This window comes from Ictalurus punctatus, chromosome 10 (assembly GCF_001660625.3).
Source record: "Ictalurus punctatus breed USDA103 chromosome 10, Coco_2.0, whole genome shotgun sequence".
NCBI lineage: Eukaryota > Metazoa > Chordata > Actinopteri > Siluriformes > Ictaluridae > Ictalurus > Ictalurus punctatus.
This window is the reverse complement of record NC_030425.2, coordinates 11,921,869-11,945,164: the sequence shown is the minus strand read 5'-3', so window position 1 is coordinate 11,945,164 and position 23,296 is coordinate 11,921,869. Positions and strand designations below refer to the sequence as shown.

Below are 23,296 nucleotides of genomic sequence, written 5' to 3'. Positions count from 1 at the left end.
TATGTGAGAGAGAGAGAGTGTGTGTGAGAGAGAGAGAGAGAGTGTGTGTATGTGAGAGAGAGAATGTGTGTGTGTGAGAGTGTGTGTGTATGTGAGAGAGAGAGAGAGTGTGTGTGAGAGAGAGAGAGAGAGAGAGTGTGTGTATGTGAGAGAGAGAGAATGTGTGTGTGTGAGAGTGTGTGTGTATGTGAGAGAGAGAGAGTGTGTGTGAGAGAGAGAGAGAGAGTGTGTGTATGTGAGAGAGAGAATGTGTGTGTGTGAGAGTGTGTGTGTATGTGAGAGAGAGAGAATGTGTGTGTGTGAGAGTGTGTGTGTATGTGAGAGAGAGAGTTTGTGTGTGTGTGTGAGAGAGAGAGTTTGTGTGTGTGTATGTGTGAGAGAGAGTGTGTGAGAGAGTGTGTGTGTGTGTGTGTGTGTGTGTGTATGGAGAGGAGACAGCACTGTCCTGGTGAACATGGGGAATCTGTGTGAGGGGATGTGGAGAGGACATGAGTACAGTAGATCTATTTTTAGAGCTGGACAGAGTTTTTCACTGTGACCTTGACTTTCTCTGAGTGTTATTATTATTATTATCCAGAGTGACGTCAATTCCCTCACTTCCTTTCTTTCTCTCCTTCTCTAATCCTCCATGTCTCCTCTTAACTCTCACTCTCTCTCTCCCTCTCTCCCTGTTCTCAGAGGGTGCACCCAGCAGGGTGAGTAACAAATGTGTGTGTGTGTGTGTGTGTGTCTGTATATGTGTGTGTGTGTGTGTGTGTGTGTGTGTGTGTACTTATGATAAATGTCTCCAAATATGGAGTATTTTTAAAAAAGTAAGTTTGTAACTCCTTTCATCCAAACCCAGCATAGGAGCGTGGCCTCAGCTGAGTCATATAAGAACAACAATAATAGGACTGATTAACCACAATGGACAATGACTGTAATAATAATAATAATAATAATAATAATAATAATAATAGGGAGGAAACGGTGGCTTAGTGACGGCTTCAATACCCGCCTCTGCCCTGTGTGTGTGGAGTTTGCATGTTCTCCCTGTGCTTCAGGGGTTTCCTCCAGGTACTCCGGTTTCCTCCCCCAGTCCAAACACATGCATTGTAGGCTGATTGGCATTTCCAAACTGTCCATAGTGTGTGAGTCTGCAAAGTGTTGGCACCCCATCCAGGGTGTCCCCCGCCTCTGGGATAGGCTCCAGGCTCCCCAAGACCCTGTGTAGGATAAGCGCTATCATCACTATCATCATCATCATCATCATTATATTCAGGCAGCATTTTTAATGAATGAAAATGAATAAAATAGTTCTTTTAACGAAAATAAAGCAGGTATAAAATATTGTGGAAATGGAAGTCAAAATAAACTGTCACTAACAGTTAGGTCTAAGCGGAGTTTCATAGCTCTGAAGCATTAAACGCATAAAGTAGCATGACCACGTGTTTCATCATGTGAGGATCAGCATCTTAGCCTGGTGCAGGATCGACCTCTGGCAACGCTTGAAAGATTCTCATTATCAGTGTGTGCTTTGAACAATAAAACTGAATGATTATGCGTAGACTGCAGCACCTTTTATTGCCATTTCTCATTTACAGTCAGTATAAAACATTGTCGGCTAAACTAGCAGCACTAACAGAGAGCAGCAGAGAGAGACAAATGGACTCCGAGAGACAGATTTAGCGAAATAGAACTAAAGCCGTTTAAAAGAAGAGAGAGATGTGTAGCTCTGTCTTTAAAAAATAAAAATAAAAATCAGACTTGTTGATCCGCTGATAGGAGGTGTTCAGAGGAAAAATGTGGAGCTCGGAATAAAAGAGAGACTATAGGATCCTAATCAGTTCTCGTTCATCACTTCAGTGCTGCCGAATGAGGAGGAGAGTGAGAAAGTGAGTGAGACAGACAGACAGAGAGAGAGAGAGTCTGAGACAGATAAGACACAGAAGGCTGGTTGAGAGTACTGTACGTCTTTGTGCCTTTTTTTTTTCCCCCTCATCTTAGTCCAACTCACTTCCTGTTTGGCCCAAAAAGATCACGGATGCAGAGAGACTGAAAAAGCAGATCTTACTGTTGGCGAAGATACAGACTGGCATTTAGACAAAGAATCGAACTGTGCTTTTAGAGGATGCACTATAAACTGGGAAGGATGTATGAATGTACGTTTTTTTGTTTTGTTTTGTTTTTTAGCGTGACTGACTCGTCGGTTCTGTGTGTACGTGTGGTATGCATGTGACGTGTGACGTTGTCATCGGTGTGCTTTGTCTGTTAAGATGCATTTATGTGTGTTATGTCAGTGTGTGCTGATGTCATTGGTGAGTTTGTGTGTGTTAATTCACTTTCTCTCTCTCTTGCTAGAGTAAGTCTGTGTCATCAACAGACAGTCAAGCGATAGAGGAGCGTCAGGGTCCCTCGGGAGTCTTCCCCTCTCACACCAGCAGCGACGCCAAGAGGAGGCGCTGTGACGATAAAGATGGCCCATCACATTATGTACGTCTTGTCGCACAGTCGTGACCTCACACCGATCCCTTAATATTATTAAAACACAAAACAGGCCCAAACCATGAAACTACCACCCCATGTTTCACAGATGGGATAAGGTTCTTATGCAGGAATGCAGTGTTTTCCTTTCTCCAAACATAACGTTACTCATTTAAACCAAAATTTCTATTTTGGTCTCATCTATCCACAAAATATTTTTCCATTAGTGTTCTGGCTTGTCCACGTGATCTTTAGCAAACTGCAGAGGGGCAGCAATGCTCTTTTTGGAGAGCGGTCACTTTCAACCCTGCCATGTACATCATTGTTGTTCAGTGTTCTCCTGATGATGGACTCATGAACATTAACATTAGTCAATGTGAGCAAGGCCTTTAGTTGCTTAAAAGTTACTCTGGGTTCCTTTGTAACCTCGCGGACTATTACACGTCTTGCTCTTGGAGTGATCTTTGTTGGTCGATCACTGGGGAGGGTAAGAGCGGCCTTGAATTTCCTCCATGTGTACACAATCTATCTGTGCATTGGTGGAGTCCTGTCCAAAACTCTTTAGAGATGTAACCCTTTCCAGCCCGATGAGAATCAACAACTCTTTTTTTCTGCGGTCCTCATAAATCTCCTTTGTTCATGCCATGATACACTTCCACAAACATGTGTTGTGAAGATCAGACTCAGATAAATTCCTGTTCGTTAAATAAAACAAGGCCGCTCACTCACACCTGATTGTCATCCCATTGATTGAAATCACCTGACTCTAATTTCACCTTCAAATTAACCGCTAATCCCTAAATCCCTTTAGAAGCAAAAGTCCACATATGATACTACAGTCTCCCAACCATACAATTACTTCATAGAAGAATTTTCTGAATTCTTATCTAGTCTTCTTGCCTACAGACAAAGTGGTCTGCAATTTCAATATTCTTATGGAAAATGAAAATGACCCTTTAAGTATGCCATTTGTGTCCATTCTGGACAACTGTCTTAGGCCCCGCTCATGTGTAATCACACCCTAGATCTAATTCTGAGTTTGGGCATCATTACTAGCAGGATTTTTACAGTTACCCTAAATGCAGCTGTATCTAATCATTTTTTATTAGATATCACATTAGTACAAATTCTGCGTTAGATTCTGCCTCCATGTGAAATGTGTACTTAGCCCACTCACAGCTGCAGCAGTCATACATAACTAACCAAACCTAAGTAAACTTTGCAGTGTACCATATAATCGATTCCAGCTGGACTGAGATCTTATTTAATTGAGGTGCTAAAGACATCTTTCAGATCTACCCTGGACAGTGTAGCATCTTTATTTAAGGAAAAACAGCAATTACCAGCTCTGCTCTTGGTGCAGTGAACAGTTTCGCATCTCCAAACAGGGTGAGCAAGGACGGTGGAAAAGTAAGCTGGATCTCTCAGTAACTACCATCAGACCCCTGTCTTAACCGGAACTTGCTTTTCAAACTTGATAGAAAGCAGTAAGAATATTAGGTTTTTATTTAACACAGTGTCTGAATGAATAAGTGATCCTTCAATTTAGGATTCTCAAATTCCTCTAGACCTTAGCAGCAATTAGAGACCATAAAGGCTAAGATTCTGTAGCAGGCTGCCAGCCATCCATTATGTACTACACCACTCTCTGATGATAATAACCCAGGAGGTGCCATTATCCAAGAATGTCTCAATGTGTTTAGTCCTTTTAGGTTTAACAGGCTTTATATTTTGATGCGGTGCTCTATACCAACCACCTGTGCCCTTCAGTCTGTACCATCTGCAGTAGTTTTGTAATTATTATCTGTTACTAGGAAGCCGTTACTAAACATTAAATTATTAGGCCACTCCTTAAGAAACCACATCTCTTCAGTTATGGTCCAATCTCCAGAACTCCTTTTCTGTCTAAAACTTTGGAGAAAGCTGACTCCCAGTGGTTCTAAGTAATAACAGGCACCATGTATTTCAGTCTGGTTTTCAGAAACATCATAGTATTGAATCAGCATTGGCTAGATTAATCAATGACCCACTGCTTGCTACAGATTGTGGGCATGTTTCTGTTTTAGTATCAGTGTACTTAAATGTGCATCATTTGACACTATTGACGAGGGGTGTCCAATATTATCTACAAAGCCACACCTGATTCCACCTGTTTAATCAGTTGAACTTGACTTTCTATAGACTCAGGTGTGGATTCTGCTTACTTACAGGTGCATCTCAAAAAATTTGAATATCGTGGAAAAGTTTATTTTTCCCGTAATTTAATTCAAAAAGTGGAACTTTCATATATTCTAGGTTCATTACACATAAAGTGAAAAATTAAAGCCTTTTTTTGTTGTTGTTTGCTTTAATCTTGATGATTATGGCTTACAGCTCGTACAAATGAAAAATCCAGTATCTCAGAATATTAGAATAAAGAATTTATAATACAGAAATTTTGACCTTCTGAAAGTATGTTAATTTATGTACTCAATACTTGGTTGGGGCTTTAAACCTTTTGCACCAGTTACTGCGTCAATGCGGCGTGGCATGGAAGCAATCAGCCTGTGGCACTGCTGAGGTGTTATGGAAGCCCAGGTTGCTTTGATAGCGGCCTTCAGCTCGTCTGTATTGTTGGTTCTGGTGTCTCGCAGAGATTCTCTATGGGGTTCAGGTCAGGCGAGTCGGCTGGCCAATCAAGCACAGTAATACATGGTCAGCAAACCAGTTACTAGTAGTATTGGCACTGTGGGCAGGTGCCGAGTCCTGCTGGAAAAGGAAATCAGCATCTCCATAAAGCTTGTCAGCAGATGGAATCATGAAGTGCTCTAAAATCTCCTGGTAGATGCTGCATTGACTCTCGCCTTGAGAAAACACATTGAGTGAAACATATTTCACTTTATGTGTAATGAATCTAGAATATATGAAAGTTCCACTTTTTAAAAAATAAATTATGGAAAAAATGAACTTTTTCTCTATCATATTCTAATTTCTTGAGATGCACCTGTATAATGAAAACCTGCACCCACACTGACACTTTCTGGGTAAGATTGGACACCCTTGCTATTGACCATTTTAATGGACAGACTTATAAACACAGTTGGGATAGATAGACCAAATATGGGGACTTGAATTAGGGACTCGCACTTAGGTTGCCCTAGACTAACTGACAACTTGACTTAGACTTGAACTTGACTGACTCACAACTTGAGTGTTTCATTGTAGATAAAATTGAATGCTTTTAATACATGTACACAAATTGCTCCTATAGTTTCTGGCTCTATGTAAGACTGTAGTTTGTATACTGCAGTGCTTTCCTTAGAAACAATAGCAGTGTTTTTAGCAATAAAATACTGTGTGTGTGTGTGTGTGCTTTCACTAACATTTTCCATCTTGTTCTTCTTCTCTTAGGACAGTGATGGGGACAAGAGTGAAGACAACCTAGTGGTAGATGTCTCTAATGAGGTATGTCCTGATCTGTCATTTTAAATAAATGTTTAATTCTCTATGGTCTCCTTGTGTACAGAAAGAAGTATCACAGACATCTGAAGCTCAGTACACACAGAATGAAGCCTAGGAATACATGAAAAACGTATGTTAGGTTTTACTGACATAAGTGAATGTAAGAGAAAATAAAGTTCTTATAATAACACACTCTTCCAAGTTCTGCGCTAGTTTGAAAAGAATAAAAAAGGAATAAAATTCCATCACTTTAATATATTCATATATTCATATATATAATGACCAAATTCTGAACTAGATCAAAGTGCTTTATACCAGGTAAATGTTTTTTTTTTTTTGTGTGTGTGTGTGTGTGTGTGTGTGTGTGTGTGTGTGTGTGTGTGTGTGTGTGTGTGTGTGTGTGTGTGTGTGTGTGTGTGTGTGTGTGTGTGTGCGCATGGCTGGAATTTCCATAGCTCTGTTAGCTTTTCACTGTGTACCAATGCCTTCTTATTCTGTTTATATCCAAATACCGGTAGGTCTCGTGGCACACACACAGTCGTGAAAAAAAATACCCCATGGAAATTGTTGGCTTTTTTGACATATTTGTACAAGCAAACATTTGATCCTCTTTGAAACATTTGCCTATTAATAAAGTTGATACACTCCATCAAATGACACATGAAATGGACATTTTGTGGTAATTTTCACAATTTAAATGATAAAAAAAAAAACAGCTCAATCACATGGAAAAAGTAAGTACACCCCTACATTTACCACACCTTCAATCCATAATATTAGAATCAGGTGTTGAAGATTTGGTGCCGGTGATTAGAACCTGCTTATGGAGTGCAGGTGGAACCTGTCTTATTTATACCCCTCTCATATCTAGCGTCTGGTGTTCCCTTTGTTATTGAGGTGTGTGGTGTCATCATGCCAAGATCTAAAGAGTTCTATAAGGCCTTCAGAAAGACGGTTGTGGATGCCTATGAGTCTGGCAAGGGATTTAAAAACATCTCCAAATTATTTGAAATACATCATTCCACTGTAAGCAAAATAATCTACAAATGGTGCAGATTTCAAACGACTGCCAATTTGTCAAGGACTGGCCTCTCAGCAAATTCAACCCAAGAGCAGGATCACAGGATCTGCTAGTAAGTCTTGGAACTGTTGGCGTCAAAGTGCATGCTTCTACAATCAGAAAGAGATTGCACAAATTTGACCTGCATGGGAGGCGTGCCAGGAAAAAGCTTTTGCTGTTTAAAAAGAACATTAAAGCAAGACCACAGTTTTCCAATGAGCATAAAGGTAAAGACCATGTTGCACGGTGGTGGAAATGTTATGGTTTTGGTATGGTTGCTTCGCTGCCTCAGGGACTGTACAGCTTGCATTCATTGATTCAACTATGAATTCTGCATCATATCAAAGGGTGCTTGAAGATAATGTGAGGCCATCTGTCTGAAAGCTGAGGTTGAACTGAAAGTGGACATTTCAACAGGATAATGATCCTAAACACACTACCAAGGAATAATGGCTAGAAAGGAACAAATGGAGGGTTGTGGAATGGCCTAGTCAAAGCACGGATTTCAATCCCATTGAAATGTTGTGGGGGGATTTGAAATAAACAGTATATGCAAGAAAACCCTCAAACATCTTGCAACTGACAGTATATTGCATGGAAACGTGGTCAAAAATTACAGCAAGCTGATGTAATTATGCAAAACACCTACAAGAAGTTATTTCTGCTAAAGGGGTATTATTTCTGCTAATACTAGCTTCTGAGGAAAAGGGTGTACTTACTTTTTCCACTGAAGAATATCACATCTATTGAGATTTCTGTTGAATAAATGATTGAAAATCATTTCCTTGTGGTTTTGTTCAAGTATATCAACTTTATTAATAAGCACTGTTTCAAAGAGGATCAAATGTTTGCTCAAATGTTTGCTTGTTATATATATATATATATATATATATATATATATATATATATATATATATGTGTGTGTGTGTGTGTGTGCGTGTGTGTGTGTGTGTGTGTGTGTGTGTGTGTGTATTACTAAAAACTTAATTTTATAAAATTATTTCTGTAATTTATATACATTTTTGTAATTAATTCAAAACAGCTCAAGTTGTCTTGGCAATACTGACATAAACTGATCAGGAATACTCAATAATAAGCATCGCTTTTACATTATTTGCTCTCACGCCAGTCCATTTACTTACATTTTATGTCATCATGCAAATACTGATATCGCCTGTGCATATACTTTCATGAATTATTCTATAATGATATTATTTATAGAATAATAGTGCTTATGAATTTAGCCTTCGAATAATGTGTTATCCCTTCCTTACATATATTTCAATGACTATATAAATATCACATAGACGATTGGGGATTTAATGTGTACCAATAAACTTTATACAAATTTTATGCTAATTAGGCTCTAAATTGAATATATATATATATATATATATATATATATATATATATATATATATATTCTTTTTTGAGACAACTCATATGAAGCTACTTAGTCCATTCCCTAAAGCTTGATAAATAGGACATTTTGTTATGATTAAATACAAATTACCACTGTCTTCCGGCACAGTGCTGTTTTTTCCAGCGAGTTAACGAGGCCATGGTGTATTCCTTTCATCGCTCAGCAAAGGCTGTGTTATTAGTTTAGTATAAGCTCACCATTGCTCCACAATATTTCAACCTTTGAAATTCCTCATGTGGCATAACGAAATATGTTTCCTCCCCATAATTTGCCTTACAGACACAAAACAATATACACAAACTCTCCCTGCCTGAGTGTTCTGCAGTCTTGCATAATAGATAAACATCAGTGAGCCGAGAAAGAGTGACAGAAAGAGGAGGAGTGAATGAGATAAAGAACGAGAGAGAGAAAGAGAGAGAGAGATTATGAAGCTATTAAAATGCATGATATTTGAAACCGTATATCGTAGGGGTCCATGTTATAGCTGAATATAATCAATTGTACTCTGGGAATGGAATTGATTGGATTTCTTAATACTGCCTACCTTTGCGTTTTCTAATTACATTTCTTTTATTCCCTGCCTGTGTTTCTTTTATCCCTCTTTCTGTAGGACCCTTCCTCTCCCGTGGGCAGCACCCCCCACTCTCCTCATGGAAATGGCTTAGACAGAGCACCTACGCTGAGGAAGGAGCTCCCCAGGTCCCCAAGCCTCCCTCCTGCCCCCTCACCTCCCGATCACAGCCCCGCTCCAGGCAAAAGCAAGGACCCGGCACAGGTAGAGCCTGGCACAGATATCTCACAGTATCGCACCACTGCTGCACAGGCCATTCACTTCTCTATTTTCCATTTTAAAAAATGATCTCATCTTCTGTCTTTCAGTAGTTACTAGAATGAATACTTTTTGACATTGTTGCCTCAAAGATAAAAGGGATTTGCATCGTCATGCAGTGAAGCAGAAGTATTAAAATACAACAGTAATTGTATTGTTTTAATAATTGAAACAATTATTTTAATATTATCTTACAGATATAAAAAAGAAATTGCTAGCTAAAAGTGAGTTGTTTTTTATTTTTTTATTTCGAATTGTATTTTATATGGAGGGGTTGAATTTCTCTGCCGCTACAGATACTGTGCCACTCCACTAATATTGGCACTCTTGGTAAATATGAGCAAATATGATTTAAATATCACTTATGATTTATTTATTGTTTATTAATGTTTTGTTTATTTAGGGTATTGATTTCTTTTGACATTCCAATTCCAATGTCTAAATATTCTTAAGAATTAAAAGTTGTTGTTTTTTTTCTTTGAAAGGGTGTATTTTCATCATTATGCTTTTTATATTATTATATTATCATTATATAATCAGTGGCATAAAATGGTCTTAAAAGGACAATAATATCGCAATTATTTCTGGGACAGTATATCACCCAACAACAAATGAACGGGACAGGCCTATTCTTGAATAAAAACTGTAAAAGAAATTCATAATAAGCATTCTGATGTCTAGTATAAAGCTATGAAAATATTTCATATCACTATTTGACCTGTTTTCAACATTTTTGTCCCTTTTGCCAATTTTGACATTTATAGTGCAAACTATGTCATATGGGTTTCACGTTGCATGTCTATGCCTTCAGTGATAACTGAATGTAGGATTTCTTTGCTTTTCTGCAGTCAGAGAAATGTCAGTCACCATCTTCTAAGTCAGGCAGTAGTTCCCCCTCGCACCGTGAGGCCCTCACTCCCGGACCCAGCACTTCTTGTCTTCGACTAGTCACTAAGCCTGCATCCTCAGCAGATCCTATGGGTAAAGGACAGCTGATCCACTCTCATTTTGCCCTTGATTACTTTTTATTGCTGACCAGTTTTTGCACTGCGGTCTTAGCCTGACACTCCATACAAGTCAAGCAGTTTACTATTCAACATAGGAAAAAAAGACACGGGCCTCTAACAAGTATGCCTTTGTTTTTTGTTTAGCAGCTTTGCGCAGTCCTCTGTCCATGACATCAGCTTCTTACCCAGCTCATTTTGGTGTCGTGTCTCATGCCGGACTGAATGGAGAGCTGGCCAGTCCCGGCAGCTTTGGTGGCTCAATCACTCTCTCACCCCAGATCAGTACTGCAGCTAGTGCCTACACACGCAGCCCCATGGTGAACACACACACACACACACACACGCACAAATCGTTAGCTTGCAGTGTTAACTAAGTGCCGCTGTAACGTTTGTTCTAACAGATATTATTGCATGACTTTGGCATTCACTTACAATGAATACAGCAAGCATCAATAAATGGTCTCCTAAAATATTCTTGTACCTCCTGTTGTGTTCTACAGGTGGCGTATGAATCACGCTCTCACCTCAGGCCCTCAGGGCTGTCCTCCTCTCTGCCCGGCTCCAGTGGGGGCAAGCCGTGAGTTTCTCCCTTTAAGGGTTTTGCTTCAGGCTTTCTTCCTTAACATCCCTCCATGTTTGGATTGAATTACACTGACGTACTCAAACTGGATAACGTACGGGCCATATGTTACAGCACTAATGTTTGTTTGGCTTATAATAATGAATATTTTGCTGAAGCACTTAACTAATGACTATTTTGTGAAACCCTTGTGCATTTTTCATATCGTTTCACACGCAAGCACATACACATACTTTTGGTCGGAATGATCTGGAGTCAGGGGCTTATTTAAAGGGGCCCTTTTCCACTTGTGGCTGTGTGTTGTCAATAATTGGTCACATGATTACATAACCAATTGGTTACACTCAATATCACTTCATACATCATATATTCTCACCTCAGAACTACGTAGCTCCTCCTCCTTAAATTGTGAAACTGCTGTCATTTCAAAATGCTTTTTTCTCCTCTTGCCCAGCCAAGTCCTTTTGTATGTACGTGTACTGTATGTACTTTGTATTTTGGATGTAATTGTCACTGTTAAGGTATAGTTTAATGATAAATTACATTTACATAATCCTACACTGACCCCATATTTGGTCAGTCAGCCAGGGCATATCATGTTTTTCTTCTTTAGTTTTGCACTGTGGCTACAAGACTAATTCCAGATGTCCAAGATGGCGGCACCATAACATTACTGTACAGCATTCAGCTACACAACGAAGTTTATTTCTCATAGGTATCTGTCAGTCATGCTGTGTCTTAAAAACATACCTACAGTACCTAAGTCTGCAGGACTTCTATAGAACTGGATTCGGTTTGAGCAAGTATTTGCACATTTTAGGTATTTCCAGGAGTTACATTAATAAGTGAACACATGCTAGTATTATAGTTCTAGTGCAAAGCTAAAGAAGAAAATATTTTAGACACCAAACTTGTGCTGTTCAAGTACATTTGGGACACTTGGTTTAATGAAGAGGTACTTTCACTGCTTGGTGCTCTTTTAGGCACTTTCACATTTCCTCTAAGGACAACACCTCACCTCAGACAGGTACAATATGTCTTGATTTTGACCCTGACATCTGGACGCCCTCATTATGAGCCTGATGATGGGGGGGGGTTTTGTTTTGTTTTTTTTTTGTTTTGTTTTTTGAGTAGAGAGCACTAAATGTGCAAATCTTTCACCCTCAAGCAGGCTACATGATTACAGGGACACAATATATTCTGTGGAAAGAATACGGTCCATTTATTCTGCATTGAAAGAAAAGTACAGAAAAAAATGTATCGCTTGCCAATGCCAGTTCTGTGATTTTGAATATATCAAATAAAGCGCATACTAGACTGCTACACGCAAGGCCGTGCATCTTTTTAATGTGTCACTGAGCCTCATCGATTCATATTTGCAGATCCTTTGTTCAGATTTGTTCCAATCCTGCGTTGTGCCTTGATTGTACTTAAGCTTCGAATGCCTGATCTACACAGCTACATAGTATGCAGAATTAGACTGAATTTGCTAAATAGCATCATGGGGTGCAAAATGAGATCCAATGGATTTAATTACAGATGTAAGCACACAAGTCCACCTCCGGTTATTAATTATACCTCACACTGATGTGTCCCTGTAGAGTCTTTGGGTTAGGAAGCTTCCTGGAGCAATCGTATATTATGGCTAATTCAGGCCAGTAATTATATCTTCAAGACAGCTTGTCTGATGTTTATTGTATGGATTAGTCAGCTATCTAATGACTGAACATTATAGTGATGTTTACAGACACCTTGTATATATCACAGTCTGATCAGTGGAATGTTATTTTTCCTAAAACCAGGCATCAAATAAAACTGTACCCTATTTGTCCTGCTCTATTTTTCTTTTTTTGCTCTTTATTAACACATTCAGTATTTATTTATTTATTTATTTATTTATTTATTTATATAACTGCCCTATTTGATAACATAGTTCCTAAACCAGGTCTATCAATCAATCTGGTGAACTTTTTGTTGTTGCAGTCACTGCAAAAGAAAGTTCTGAGAGAGCCATGCCGAAAAATGTAAATATGTCATTTATTCTCCGATGGAAGGACACCCAAAACATCTGAGGATTAACGCTTCAGAACTGCACAATTTCAGAACTGAACAAAACAACGTATGATGTAATTTTATCCACAGGCTTCATTTTTCCTAGTAAATATGTGTAGACATGACAGATGGTGCATGTTGAAAGCTTTCAGAGTATTTGCTCAACAGTAATTTCTTTACATTCAGCTTCACACAAGAACATTTTGCTAATTGGTAGTTCTTTATACAAAGACTTTCTCAGCACTGTGTCTTCTAAAAAAATGTCTTTGCCAAACGTTAATGGGACATGAGAAAAAGTTTTACTCAAAAATGTCTTTCTGAATGGTGGCCGTATACAAGCCATGTACCATTTAAGGGTCAAATTAAGGTGGACCATGATCCAATTATAGATCAATTATAACGTCTTAACGAGCCAATGCAAGTTAGGCCCAGAAATAGATATCCCAGGTCCGTCAGCGCTCACTGGCAACCAGCGCTTTATTCATAAATCATCCAGGATATCTACGACTGCGTTATTGCGCATAATTTATTGTTTTGTCAGATCTGCAGATGTTAATCTGCTGGTTATATTGATATCAGCATCGAGGTTCCATCAAGCGTTTTCAGGAATCAAAAGTTGACCCGCTAGACTTCACAATCTTACGGCAATCTCATGTTCTTTGTAATGTCAGGAAGATTAAGACTGTACCTATCGGAATATAGAACACAAATCCTCCGATTCGTCATGCCAGGCTTGAATACCACGTCTCCTCTTTGGACTTTTACGCCGCTCTTCATCTAACTTCATCTAACCACTGACTCCTCATAATGGGATGATGGAACCGATGGAACTTCATCACTCGTCCGGCTCTCTGTTCCATCGTGAGCGTAGAAGTCTGTGAGTGAATGCTGAATAGTGATACCATGACTGTGTCTAAAACCGGACTCTTTTCATCGGTAGCTTGTGCGGTCAGACCGAATTGCCCAGCTTTGTCCACACTGCAGATCCCTACATATCTTTCAAGAAACAGCTGAGGACTCAGAAGCAGAAACAACCTCAGATCTCACAATCTGAGTGTATGACTATGTATTTATCTACCTAGGTATGTTCTGGCAAACCTGTGTTCATAATGGTTGCCACTGTTGTTAATGTATATTATGATGATTATGATGATTGCATCGTTTATACTCTTAACTGTTTTGCGGCCGGCGTTGAGTAGCAGGTTGGCTATAGTTTGCAAAGGTATTAGTTTAACTACCTTCTCAAGTAGTGATTTGGTAGCATTAGTACTTAAATGAAGTGATTAAGTAAAGAATAATGTCATTGGGGGCATGCTGTTATAGGAAAAAATTCATTGACAGGGTGGTGTAATATGACACGATGCAAAGCAAAGTTCATGATTTTCCAATAACACCATCCCCTTGTTTAATTCCCCTTATACCACAGCAATATGCCAACTATTTTTTATATTAAAGAACGACACATTTAGTTTCATATTATGCAATGTTATCATTTACAGTATAACAGCTATAAATAATCCTTCCCTCACCAGCATTTTCTTTTCTCTCAGCTGCTCATGTTACCAAGAAACTGCAAAGACCTTCGTTCTACAGACTTTCCCATAGAGAAAAATTTAAGGAACGGCCTTAACTTGACTTTTACCTTGACACTGGAGACGCCTTCCAAAAATGATAAATAAAGGTCGACCTTTAACTAGATTTATTTGAGTTGTTACATATATAATAACATATTATAATAATGAGTCACTGCTAAATGCTAAATCAATCAATCTGTAATATATTTCTTGTTGGCTGTTTGGAAGCATTGAAATGAATGCAAGCGAATAGGCGCCACTGTCAGTCTTTGATAGTATGCCGTGTGTTTTTGTGGGTGTTAAATAACACGTCTTCTCTTTAAAAACCACACACACACACACACACACACACACACACACACAATTTGTTATATTGCAGGTAGACTGTTTAATGTATGGTTTTAGTGTCTTGTGATTTTTAATGGAATTAGTCATTAGAGTTCCCAGTGTAAATTTTTTGCAAAACTGTCTTTTCATTATTATTTGTTATTAAACAGAAGTGCTGGCATCAACTGTAGAGCATCGATGTAGTTGTTTGTAGTGGTGCTAGTTAGATTTCTATGAAGGGTGGCTTCACTGTACTTTGAGCTACAACACCTAGAGGTTTTGTAACTAACTTGCATTTCTTTCACCTGGCTTGAACTATCGTGTTCTATCCTAAATGACTAGCTTTTTTTCCGCCTACAACACATTGTCATTATGCCATTAAACCTTCCCTTTCTACTGTTTCTCCTCTTCTCTCCAGTGCGTACTCATTCCATGTGAGTGCAGATGGACAGATGCAGCCTGTGCCCTTCCCTCCGGACGCTCTTCTGGGCCCAGGCATCCCGCGCCACGCCCGGCAGATCCACACACTCAGCCACGGAGAGGTGGTGTGTGCCGTCACCATCAGCACCTCCACACGCCACGTCTACACTGGCGGCAAAGGCTGTGTCAAAGTGTGGGACATCAGCCAGCCGGGCAGCAAGAGCCCCATGGCCCAACTCGACTGTCTGGTCAGTTTCCAAACCTTTGTGTTGACCATCTTTACAAAAAGACTTTGTATGAATGTCTGATTCTTCTGATATTCACGTCTTCAGAAGTTTACATTTCCTGCTCGCTGCTCTAGTGGACGTGATGTTGACGTTTTTCGGTGTGGTGGGACCCATCGTAGATTGGTTTGTGGTCGATGCGGAGTGTACTTGCAGTCTAATCTGAAGTCTATTCGTAGTCATTTGCCAAGAAGGGAAATGTTTTGTACCATTTTGTTGTCAGCATGATATTACGTAGTCCACATTCAAGACTTAACGTCTATATCGTAGCTATCGTTCCTCTCTCTTCATCCAATCAGAACAGGGACAACTACATCCGCTCATGCAAGCTCCTCCCAGATGGGAGGACTTTGATAGTTGGAGGTGAAGCCAGCACTCTGTCCATCTGGGACTTGGCCACGCCCACTCCACGCATCAAGGCGGAGTTGACGTCCTCGGCTCCGGCGTGCTACGCGCTGGCGATCAGTCCAGACAACAAGGTCTGTTTCTCCTGCTGCAGCGACGGCAACATCGTCGTGTGGGACCTTCACAACCAGACGCTCGTCAGGTAGCTGTGAACACGAGGACTGATTAAACGCTGCGCTGTATGTAACGACGTGTTGTGCTGATTTATGGGTGCGGTTTTTGATGGATGTGGTTCTGGGGCGTGTTCCTCCGCAGGCAGTTCCAGGGCCACACTGATGGAGCCAGCTGCATCGACATCTCCAACGACGGGACCAAACTGTGGACTGGGGGACTCGACAATACGGTGCGCTGCTGGGACCTGAGAGAGGGCCGCCAGCTCCAGCAGCATGACTTCACCTCCCAGGTACTGCCACAGCAGAGAATCATGGGAAATGGAGTTTCACTACTCGTAAAACTGAATATTTGTCTGATGGATCTTTTATTAATCACACTGTGTGTGTGTGTGTGTGTGTGTGTGTGTGTGTGTGTGTGTGTGTAGATCTTCTCCCTGGGTTACTGTCCTACAGGAGAGTGGCTGGCAGTGGGCATGGAGAGCAGTAATGTGGAAGTACTGCATGTCTCCAAACCAGACAAGTACCAGCTGCACCTTCACGAGAGCTGTGTGCTGTCACTCAAGTTCGCCTACTGCGGTACGAGTGAACACTACGTAACCAAACAGTGCTGTTTCTCTGCTCATAGATTTACTAATTATAGAAGTGCATTGTGCCACCCATTGAGATCTTTTCTCTGTATGTGTGTGTCTGCCTGTCTGTTTGTGTCTCAGGTAAATGGTTTGTGAGCACAGGAAAAGACAATCTGTTAAACGCATGGAGAACGCCCTATGGAGCCAGCATCTTCCAGGTAAGAGGGAACAAAAGGAGATGAGAGTCAAAAATCATATTTAGGCTGAAGAAACCTCTGTCTTGGCTTGTGCTAAAAGGAGTGCATATTTTATTTACACAGTCTTCCTGTGATGAGTTAGTTTCATTCATGTTCTTGTGATCTCGAGATAGTTGTGTCATTATCGCCAAGTAAGCAGTGTTGGTTTCCTGAGATGACAGGCTAATTCCCTCGAGACACTTTGTTTTCCTGAGATAATCACACATTCATTTGAGATCAAAAAAAGCACACCACTTTCACAAGATTACAGATTAGATGTGCAGAAGCCTATTGAGATTTAGGACGCATTTAAAATGTCCAACGCCTACAGATAGAAGGCGGCCTGAACACCACAAATGTGGAACCAGGCTTACATTAATCAGAGAGAGAATGTTGTGGGGAATTTAAACTGTAAACACTGGCAACATGAAGAAAATAGCATGGCTAAAATCTGATGCAAGTGCTATTTTATAATTAGCAGTTCCTCCATTTATTTATTTATTTATTTCAGAAAGAAGAGACCAGAGTCCATCCTCTTGTTTTCCTTTGTTTCATGTGTTCAGGGTTTCCTATTGCTTACCTAAGAATTTAAACACTGCAGGACAAAGCAAATTCCTTTTCACATCACACATCCTTTCCCAGTGAAGTGAATTGGATAACTTTTTCTATTTAAATAATCTCAAATGAATTAAGCCATTATCTCAGGAAAACCACATTTGTTATCTCAAGTGCTTGAGAATGTTATCCCATTATGTCAGAAAAACATTTAACTAGTGATGATGATGATGTAAATAATTAAATCTCATAAGAAAATAACAACAAAGTCGATCAAAATCTGGAAGTCTAAAGTCTTTTTATGGCTTCTGTAATTCCTCACGTTATCACGTCTCTTTCATTTCTCTACCGATGTTTGTGGTTAATGTTTGTTTGATGGTCAGAGTGAGCGTTTGTGCATTGCTGAAGGTTCTTTGTTGTGTAAAAGAGAAATGGCTGTTTAGAGCTAGAAAGCAATGCTGATGACTTCATTGATGGCTAGGACTGAGATAAAGATTGTTTATACAATTAACATTTTAAATGAACCATCTATTGCGCTGTTTATTTTTGCGTAATGGTCTGACAAGCACCACCCCCCCCCCCCTCTCCCCCCCTCTCTCAAGTCCAAGGAGTCCTCATCCGTCCTGAGCTGCGATGTCTCCCCAGACGATAAATACATAGTCACTGGCTCTGGAGATAAGAAAGCCACCGTGTACGAGGTGGTCTACTGAGCACACGAGAGAGGAGCGAGAGATGGATGGATGGAAGGATGGATGGATGAATCGATGGATAAATGGAAGAAAGAACGAGTTGAAAGAAGAGCACTTAGCAGGAGCTCGTTCATGGCAGCTGTGGTGGGCAACCATGGGTGCTCTTTCCAAACAGCATTCCCCTGCTTCGTCTCTCAAGCACCATTAAACCCCCTCCCCATCCCCGTTCCATCTCCCCTATATGTAGGAAAGAGAGAGAAGAAAGAGAGGGACAAACAGAAAGAATAAGCAGAGGGAGTATAATTAGCACAATGTCTAGATGAAAGGCCTAGCAGCGAGGAGAAAGCTCGCAGGAGACAAGGTAAGCACTTAGGAAGCTGCAGCTCACACAAACCCAGATAGCAGACTATCAATACATTTACTGTAAAAAAAAACACACACACACACATTGTAGTGAGACCAAATGCAACGGAGCTCATTACACAACACCTCAGAGAGCAGAATAACCAGACTGTAGCTCTGGCTCTGGCTTGAGATACCTGCTTCAGTATGTCTGCACCACTCCAATTAAACATGCATATGGCAATTCCCAACTGAATTCTGCATCACATGTTTCCGTCTCCTGTGAGAGACTCCCTAGAGACTCTAATGAGGAGCAGCTGGACCTCTCAGTGGGTTTCATGTTGAAAACATTAGACGACAGCATTTCCGATTTTTTTTTTTATTCCAGAGAACGGTTGTATATGCAGAACACATAAGCATGCATGAGTTGAGCAGAAAGATTGATTATGTGTTCTGGAAATCTCCTGAGTGAGAACTACATCTCTGTCGTTTTGTTCTCGCTACACTGCAGGATCAGTGACCGTTTTACGTTAAGTAACAGAAGTGACGCAAACCGTGGTTCTGACATTTCAGAAGCCGGCAAACATGTAGGACATGCCACTGAAAGCGTGCCGAACACTGTACGATCAGATGCACTGTGGAAACGTTCCTTCACATAAGAGCAACAGCTTAATAGTTAAATGCAGATTTTTTTTTAAAATAATGCCAAGCAGGATGTTTAATTATTCTGTGAAGCGTGACCAATCAGCGATGCTGAATATCACTACTAGGGATGTAACAGTTGGACAGTTTGGACAGATCGATAATTTATTTAAAAGCCAATGATTGCAATGAATCGAGGCAACATACATAAATCAATTATTAAAGATTAGAATTGATTACAGGACAGACAACCGATGTGTAGAAATATCATTTATCTTCTCTCCGTCGAGGTGTTAATGTGCTAGCAAGGTGATTTGGGTGTAAGTCTGATACTTAAAATAGTCCATCTGTATGTGGTGATCTGCGAATTAATCGTAGGCCTGACCCTTATTCTGAACAAATTGGTCACATATCATTCAGAGTTTATTCAACTGAATTGTGTCTTTATTGTATCATAGCAGATTCGGTGGTTGCCTTCAGAATCAAAATCATATATCATTTGGAAAACTGACGTTTACACCTCTAATTACTTTGCAGAAAAGTACTGGCTCTGAAGCAGGAACTAAAAACAGTTCCGGGATATTTAGCCTAGAATCTAAAATTGTCCCTGACTCCTCATGGTGTCGATGCATCTAAAGTTCACGAAGTCCTGAAAAAGTCCTTGTGCTTGCAAATGTTGTTTTTTTTTTCTCCAGTGGAAAGATACTGGTTCACATTTTATTATTCAGTTCTGTTTTTTTGGTGGTGCAGTGGGTAGTGTTTCCACCTCACATCTCCAGGGTCCTGGGTTTGATCCTGAGCTCTGGTAGCTGTCTGTACTGAGTTTCACATGTTCTCCCAACACCTGTGTGGGTTTCCTCCCAGAAACATGCCGGTAAGTGTACTGGTTATGTTAAAGGTGTGAATATGTGATGGACTGAATATTCTCACCTCACGTCCAACGTTCACGGGATATCTGGATCCACGACAGTTAATGAAGCTGAGTGAATGACGGGACCAATGTGTCTGGCTTGATGGTTCACATTCATGTTGGTATGTTTGTGATCTGTCACTAGTGTGAACAAACGCCTGTCCTGAAACGAGCACGTTTCAGTAAATCACATTCACATCAACATCGGCAAAGAAAAAGAACATGATCCATCATTCAGTAGCTCTGAAGTGGACAGTCTAGCAGCAGTCTTAATTAGATAGATGATTTGCTCTAAAGGTCAGGCTCAGCTGATCAGGTGCAAGAAGGCAAAAAAGGGCAGTTTTGTAGATTTTACTGGCACTGAGAGAGACAGCAGTGATATATGCTGTAATATAAAAATGACACGAGTTCTGATCTGACTGGTATCATTACCTATGCAGACCTTGTATCAAATGTGTATTCAATCTAGGACATTTGAAAGTCACTGGCATCAGAAATACAAAAAGCCCAAAAGTCACCTAGAACATTTTAAACAGTATGCTCTCATAACAAAAATCGTCCCCGCAGCCAAATTTAGATTCTTTTTATTCCTAAGAGGCCCTATGATATATACACCCCTGCCGTATCCCTTTATATTAAAGAGCTGTGGTTGCCCACCCAACCTGTGATGTCTGAAAGCAATCCTCACCCTGCTGCGGGAAAAGATTTTGTGCTTTTAATTCGCTAACCATGTTTCTGGGGTTTGTTTTTTCACGTCGATCTGATCTGTGAATCAGAAGGCCTGTCTCGGAATCTGAACTAATCTTTTGCTCGTTACTTTTTCCAAACACAAAAAGAAGCGTAAGATTTTTTTTCGTTCGTTTGTTTTTTTGTAATGAAAATAAGTAATAGTGCTCCAACAGTGTTTTGTTCTGTTTATTGTTATGCATATAGTGTATTTCCTCCTTTCTATAAATGGCTGAGATGACGGCTGCCCGAAGATGTTGGGATTTTAGTCTTGCGCAATTCAGACCATCTCCACTGCCTTATCATCACATCTTACCTGTAATGGGAATTACATCACATCTGATCATGCTATGGGAATATCTGTATCTAATGCTGCCTACGGCTTTGTTTCTATACTGAAAACAGTGTACGGTGTCCAGCAATCTCGCTCTGAGGCCAAGGACTTTTTTTCCACAAAGACACAGCTGTGATATCACCCTCTGTAGCACTTCATATGAGATGTACCAGACATGCATATAAAGACAATTAAACTTGTGGTCATCTTTTGATCTTCTTGTCTTCTTGGTCCTGTTTAATACATCTGTTACTATATTTTGGCATTTGGCTATGAAAAAGAGAAACTTTTTAAAATCTCGGTATACGGTTGTAGCAGTTTCCGATAATGATCACTAAGCAGGAACACGTCGTGAAAATGAAACACACTAAATATCCATCTCTATATGTAGTATTGAACGTGTCAGCATTTTCTTCAGTAAATATATTTCCGATGAGGTTATTCACATGAAATTTTCACCAGACATCAGTATTAACTCAAGAAATCTATATAAAATATATATATATATATATATATATATATATATATATATATATATATATATATAAAGATTTCACAACATTAAAGTCCATTAATAAAGTTATGTGTAATAAAGTAACGACACGGGAAAAAAGTATTGAACACGCTAAGAAAAAGCAGTTCTCCAAGGCAAGGTAAGGCAAGGAACCAGCTGAAATCCGTAAGTAATTATACCCCCTATATGTGCAAATTAATGTCAGCTGAGTTAGTAAATTGATGGTCTATAAAAAGGCTTTTCATCACTAAGGTGTCACACAAGAAACATCTCATGATAGGTAAAAGCAAAGAGCTCTCCTAAGGCCTTCACAACCTTATTGTTGTGAAACATATTGATGGAATCGGATACAAAAATATTTCAAAACTTCTGAATCCTCCAGTAAGCGCCATTGGGGCCATTATCCACAAGTGGAAGCAACATCACTCCGTCATCAACCGGCCACGCACAGGAACTCCTCGCAAGATTTCTGACCGGGGAGTCAGAAGAGTAGCTCAACAGCCAAGGACCACTCGGAAAGAGCTCCAGAAACACTTGGCGGCAGCAGGTACCATCGTCACAGAGAAAACAATAGGCAATGCACTCCACTGCTCACGCTCACCCCGCAAGACTCCATTACTAAAGTCAGGTGAAAATTTCACGTGCATAGCTTCACTGGAAATATTGTTACTGAAAAAAAATGTTGACGTGTTCAGTACTTATCTCCCCCACTGTATGGGTATATTTGGCTAATCTATAGATCTGTATTTCAGTCTTAATACATGTATCTCCAACTGTCTATCTGTTGAAGCTTTGACATTTTCTACTACATAGAATTCTGAAAAGGACAGGTTTTTCTCAACGGAATCATGGTTCTCTTCTTCCTGTGTCTCAACCAGAAGTAAAGTTTTATCATTTTAAAATCACTTTACCCCCAAAAGTAATAATGGACAAAGCCACATTTAAAAGTTCTTATTCCGATTTTACATTTATTTATAACCTAATCTGTGAAGAGAAAACAACATTACTGCGAAATTGTAAAGACTTACAAGTTGACAGTGGAATATGAGTTGTCACTGTGATTATGAGCATCATGAGTAGCATTTAAAGACCTTCATCATCATGGGTTCACGTCACTGATCTCTAGTCCCTCTTATATTTGTGGATTCATTCAGTCTAAATGACTAAATGTCTTCCTGATGTCTTTTTAATAGGTCATTTGAACATTTGAAACTTTTGTTCGCTGTAGTCCGTACAGTGTGTACGTTTTCTCTGTTTTGATGACGTGACGGTGCAGAAGCATTGCGGACATCTTGACAATCGGTATCCGATTACAAACTGTTGATTAGACTTGTGTCCATTCTGCTATAGTATGTAATAACTCTGTAAATTTGGGAGAAAATCCCACTTGGATTTGTAAAACTGGCTCCATACACAAGATCCTTGCAGGCCAAGGTAAGAGTATAGTTTGTACATTGTATTTGTGTTTTCTTACATTTGAGATTTCATAATATTGGTAGAAAATATTGGTAATATAATATTGGTTGAAACTATATTTTTGATTTGTCCATCCATGCAAAATCTCAAGAACATGTGGTTTCATGATTAATAAGGAATTATTGTAAGCAGCAGATGAACGGATTACATTTTTTTTAATCGATTCAAACAAAATGGTCACAGCAGGCTCAAATGTCAATGTTTTTCTTTGATGGCTTCCTTCCTGTTTGAACTATATTTGAAGGGTATTTCAGGCACACAACTGAATAACAAGCAGGACTAGACTTCTTAGTGGCAGACAGGATTTTGCAGACTGCCGTAGCTG

At 39.7% G+C, this 23,296-nt stretch overlaps 1 protein-coding gene across 4 annotated transcripts in view; it reads left to right on the top strand.

Annotated features, from left to right (window-relative positions):
* The window catches only part of tle2b (TLE family member 2, transcriptional corepressor b), an 81,217-nt gene extending 60,022 nt beyond the window's left edge, over window positions 1–21,195 (top strand). For 2 of the 4 annotated variants that reach the window (XM_053683163.1, XM_017478516.3), the window contains exons 8-20: window positions 679–695; window positions 2,341–2,472; window positions 5,854–5,907; window positions 8,998–9,162; window positions 10,065–10,197; window positions 10,371–10,540; window positions 10,724–10,800; window positions 15,175–15,424; window positions 15,760–16,007; window positions 16,121–16,268; window positions 16,404–16,554; window positions 16,689–16,765; window positions 17,941–21,195. In XM_053683163.1, the coding sequence (XP_053539138.1) occupies window positions 679–695; window positions 2,341–2,472; window positions 5,854–5,907; window positions 8,998–9,162; window positions 10,065–10,197; window positions 10,371–10,540; window positions 10,724–10,800; window positions 15,175–15,424; window positions 15,760–16,007; window positions 16,121–16,268; window positions 16,404–16,554; window positions 16,689–16,765; window positions 17,941–18,048 (1,730 nt within the window). In that variant the 3' untranslated portion in view covers window positions 18,049–21,195. Of the gene's footprint in view, window positions 1–678; window positions 696–2,340; window positions 2,473–5,853; window positions 5,908–8,997; window positions 9,163–10,064; window positions 10,198–10,367; window positions 10,541–10,723; window positions 10,801–15,174; window positions 15,425–15,759; window positions 16,008–16,120; window positions 16,269–16,403; window positions 16,555–16,688; window positions 16,766–17,940 lie in introns of all 4 variants that reach the window. The other 2 variants (XM_017478515.3, XM_017478514.2) reach the window with 1 other exon arrangement.
* Window positions 21,196–23,296: the final 2,101 nt, after the last annotated feature.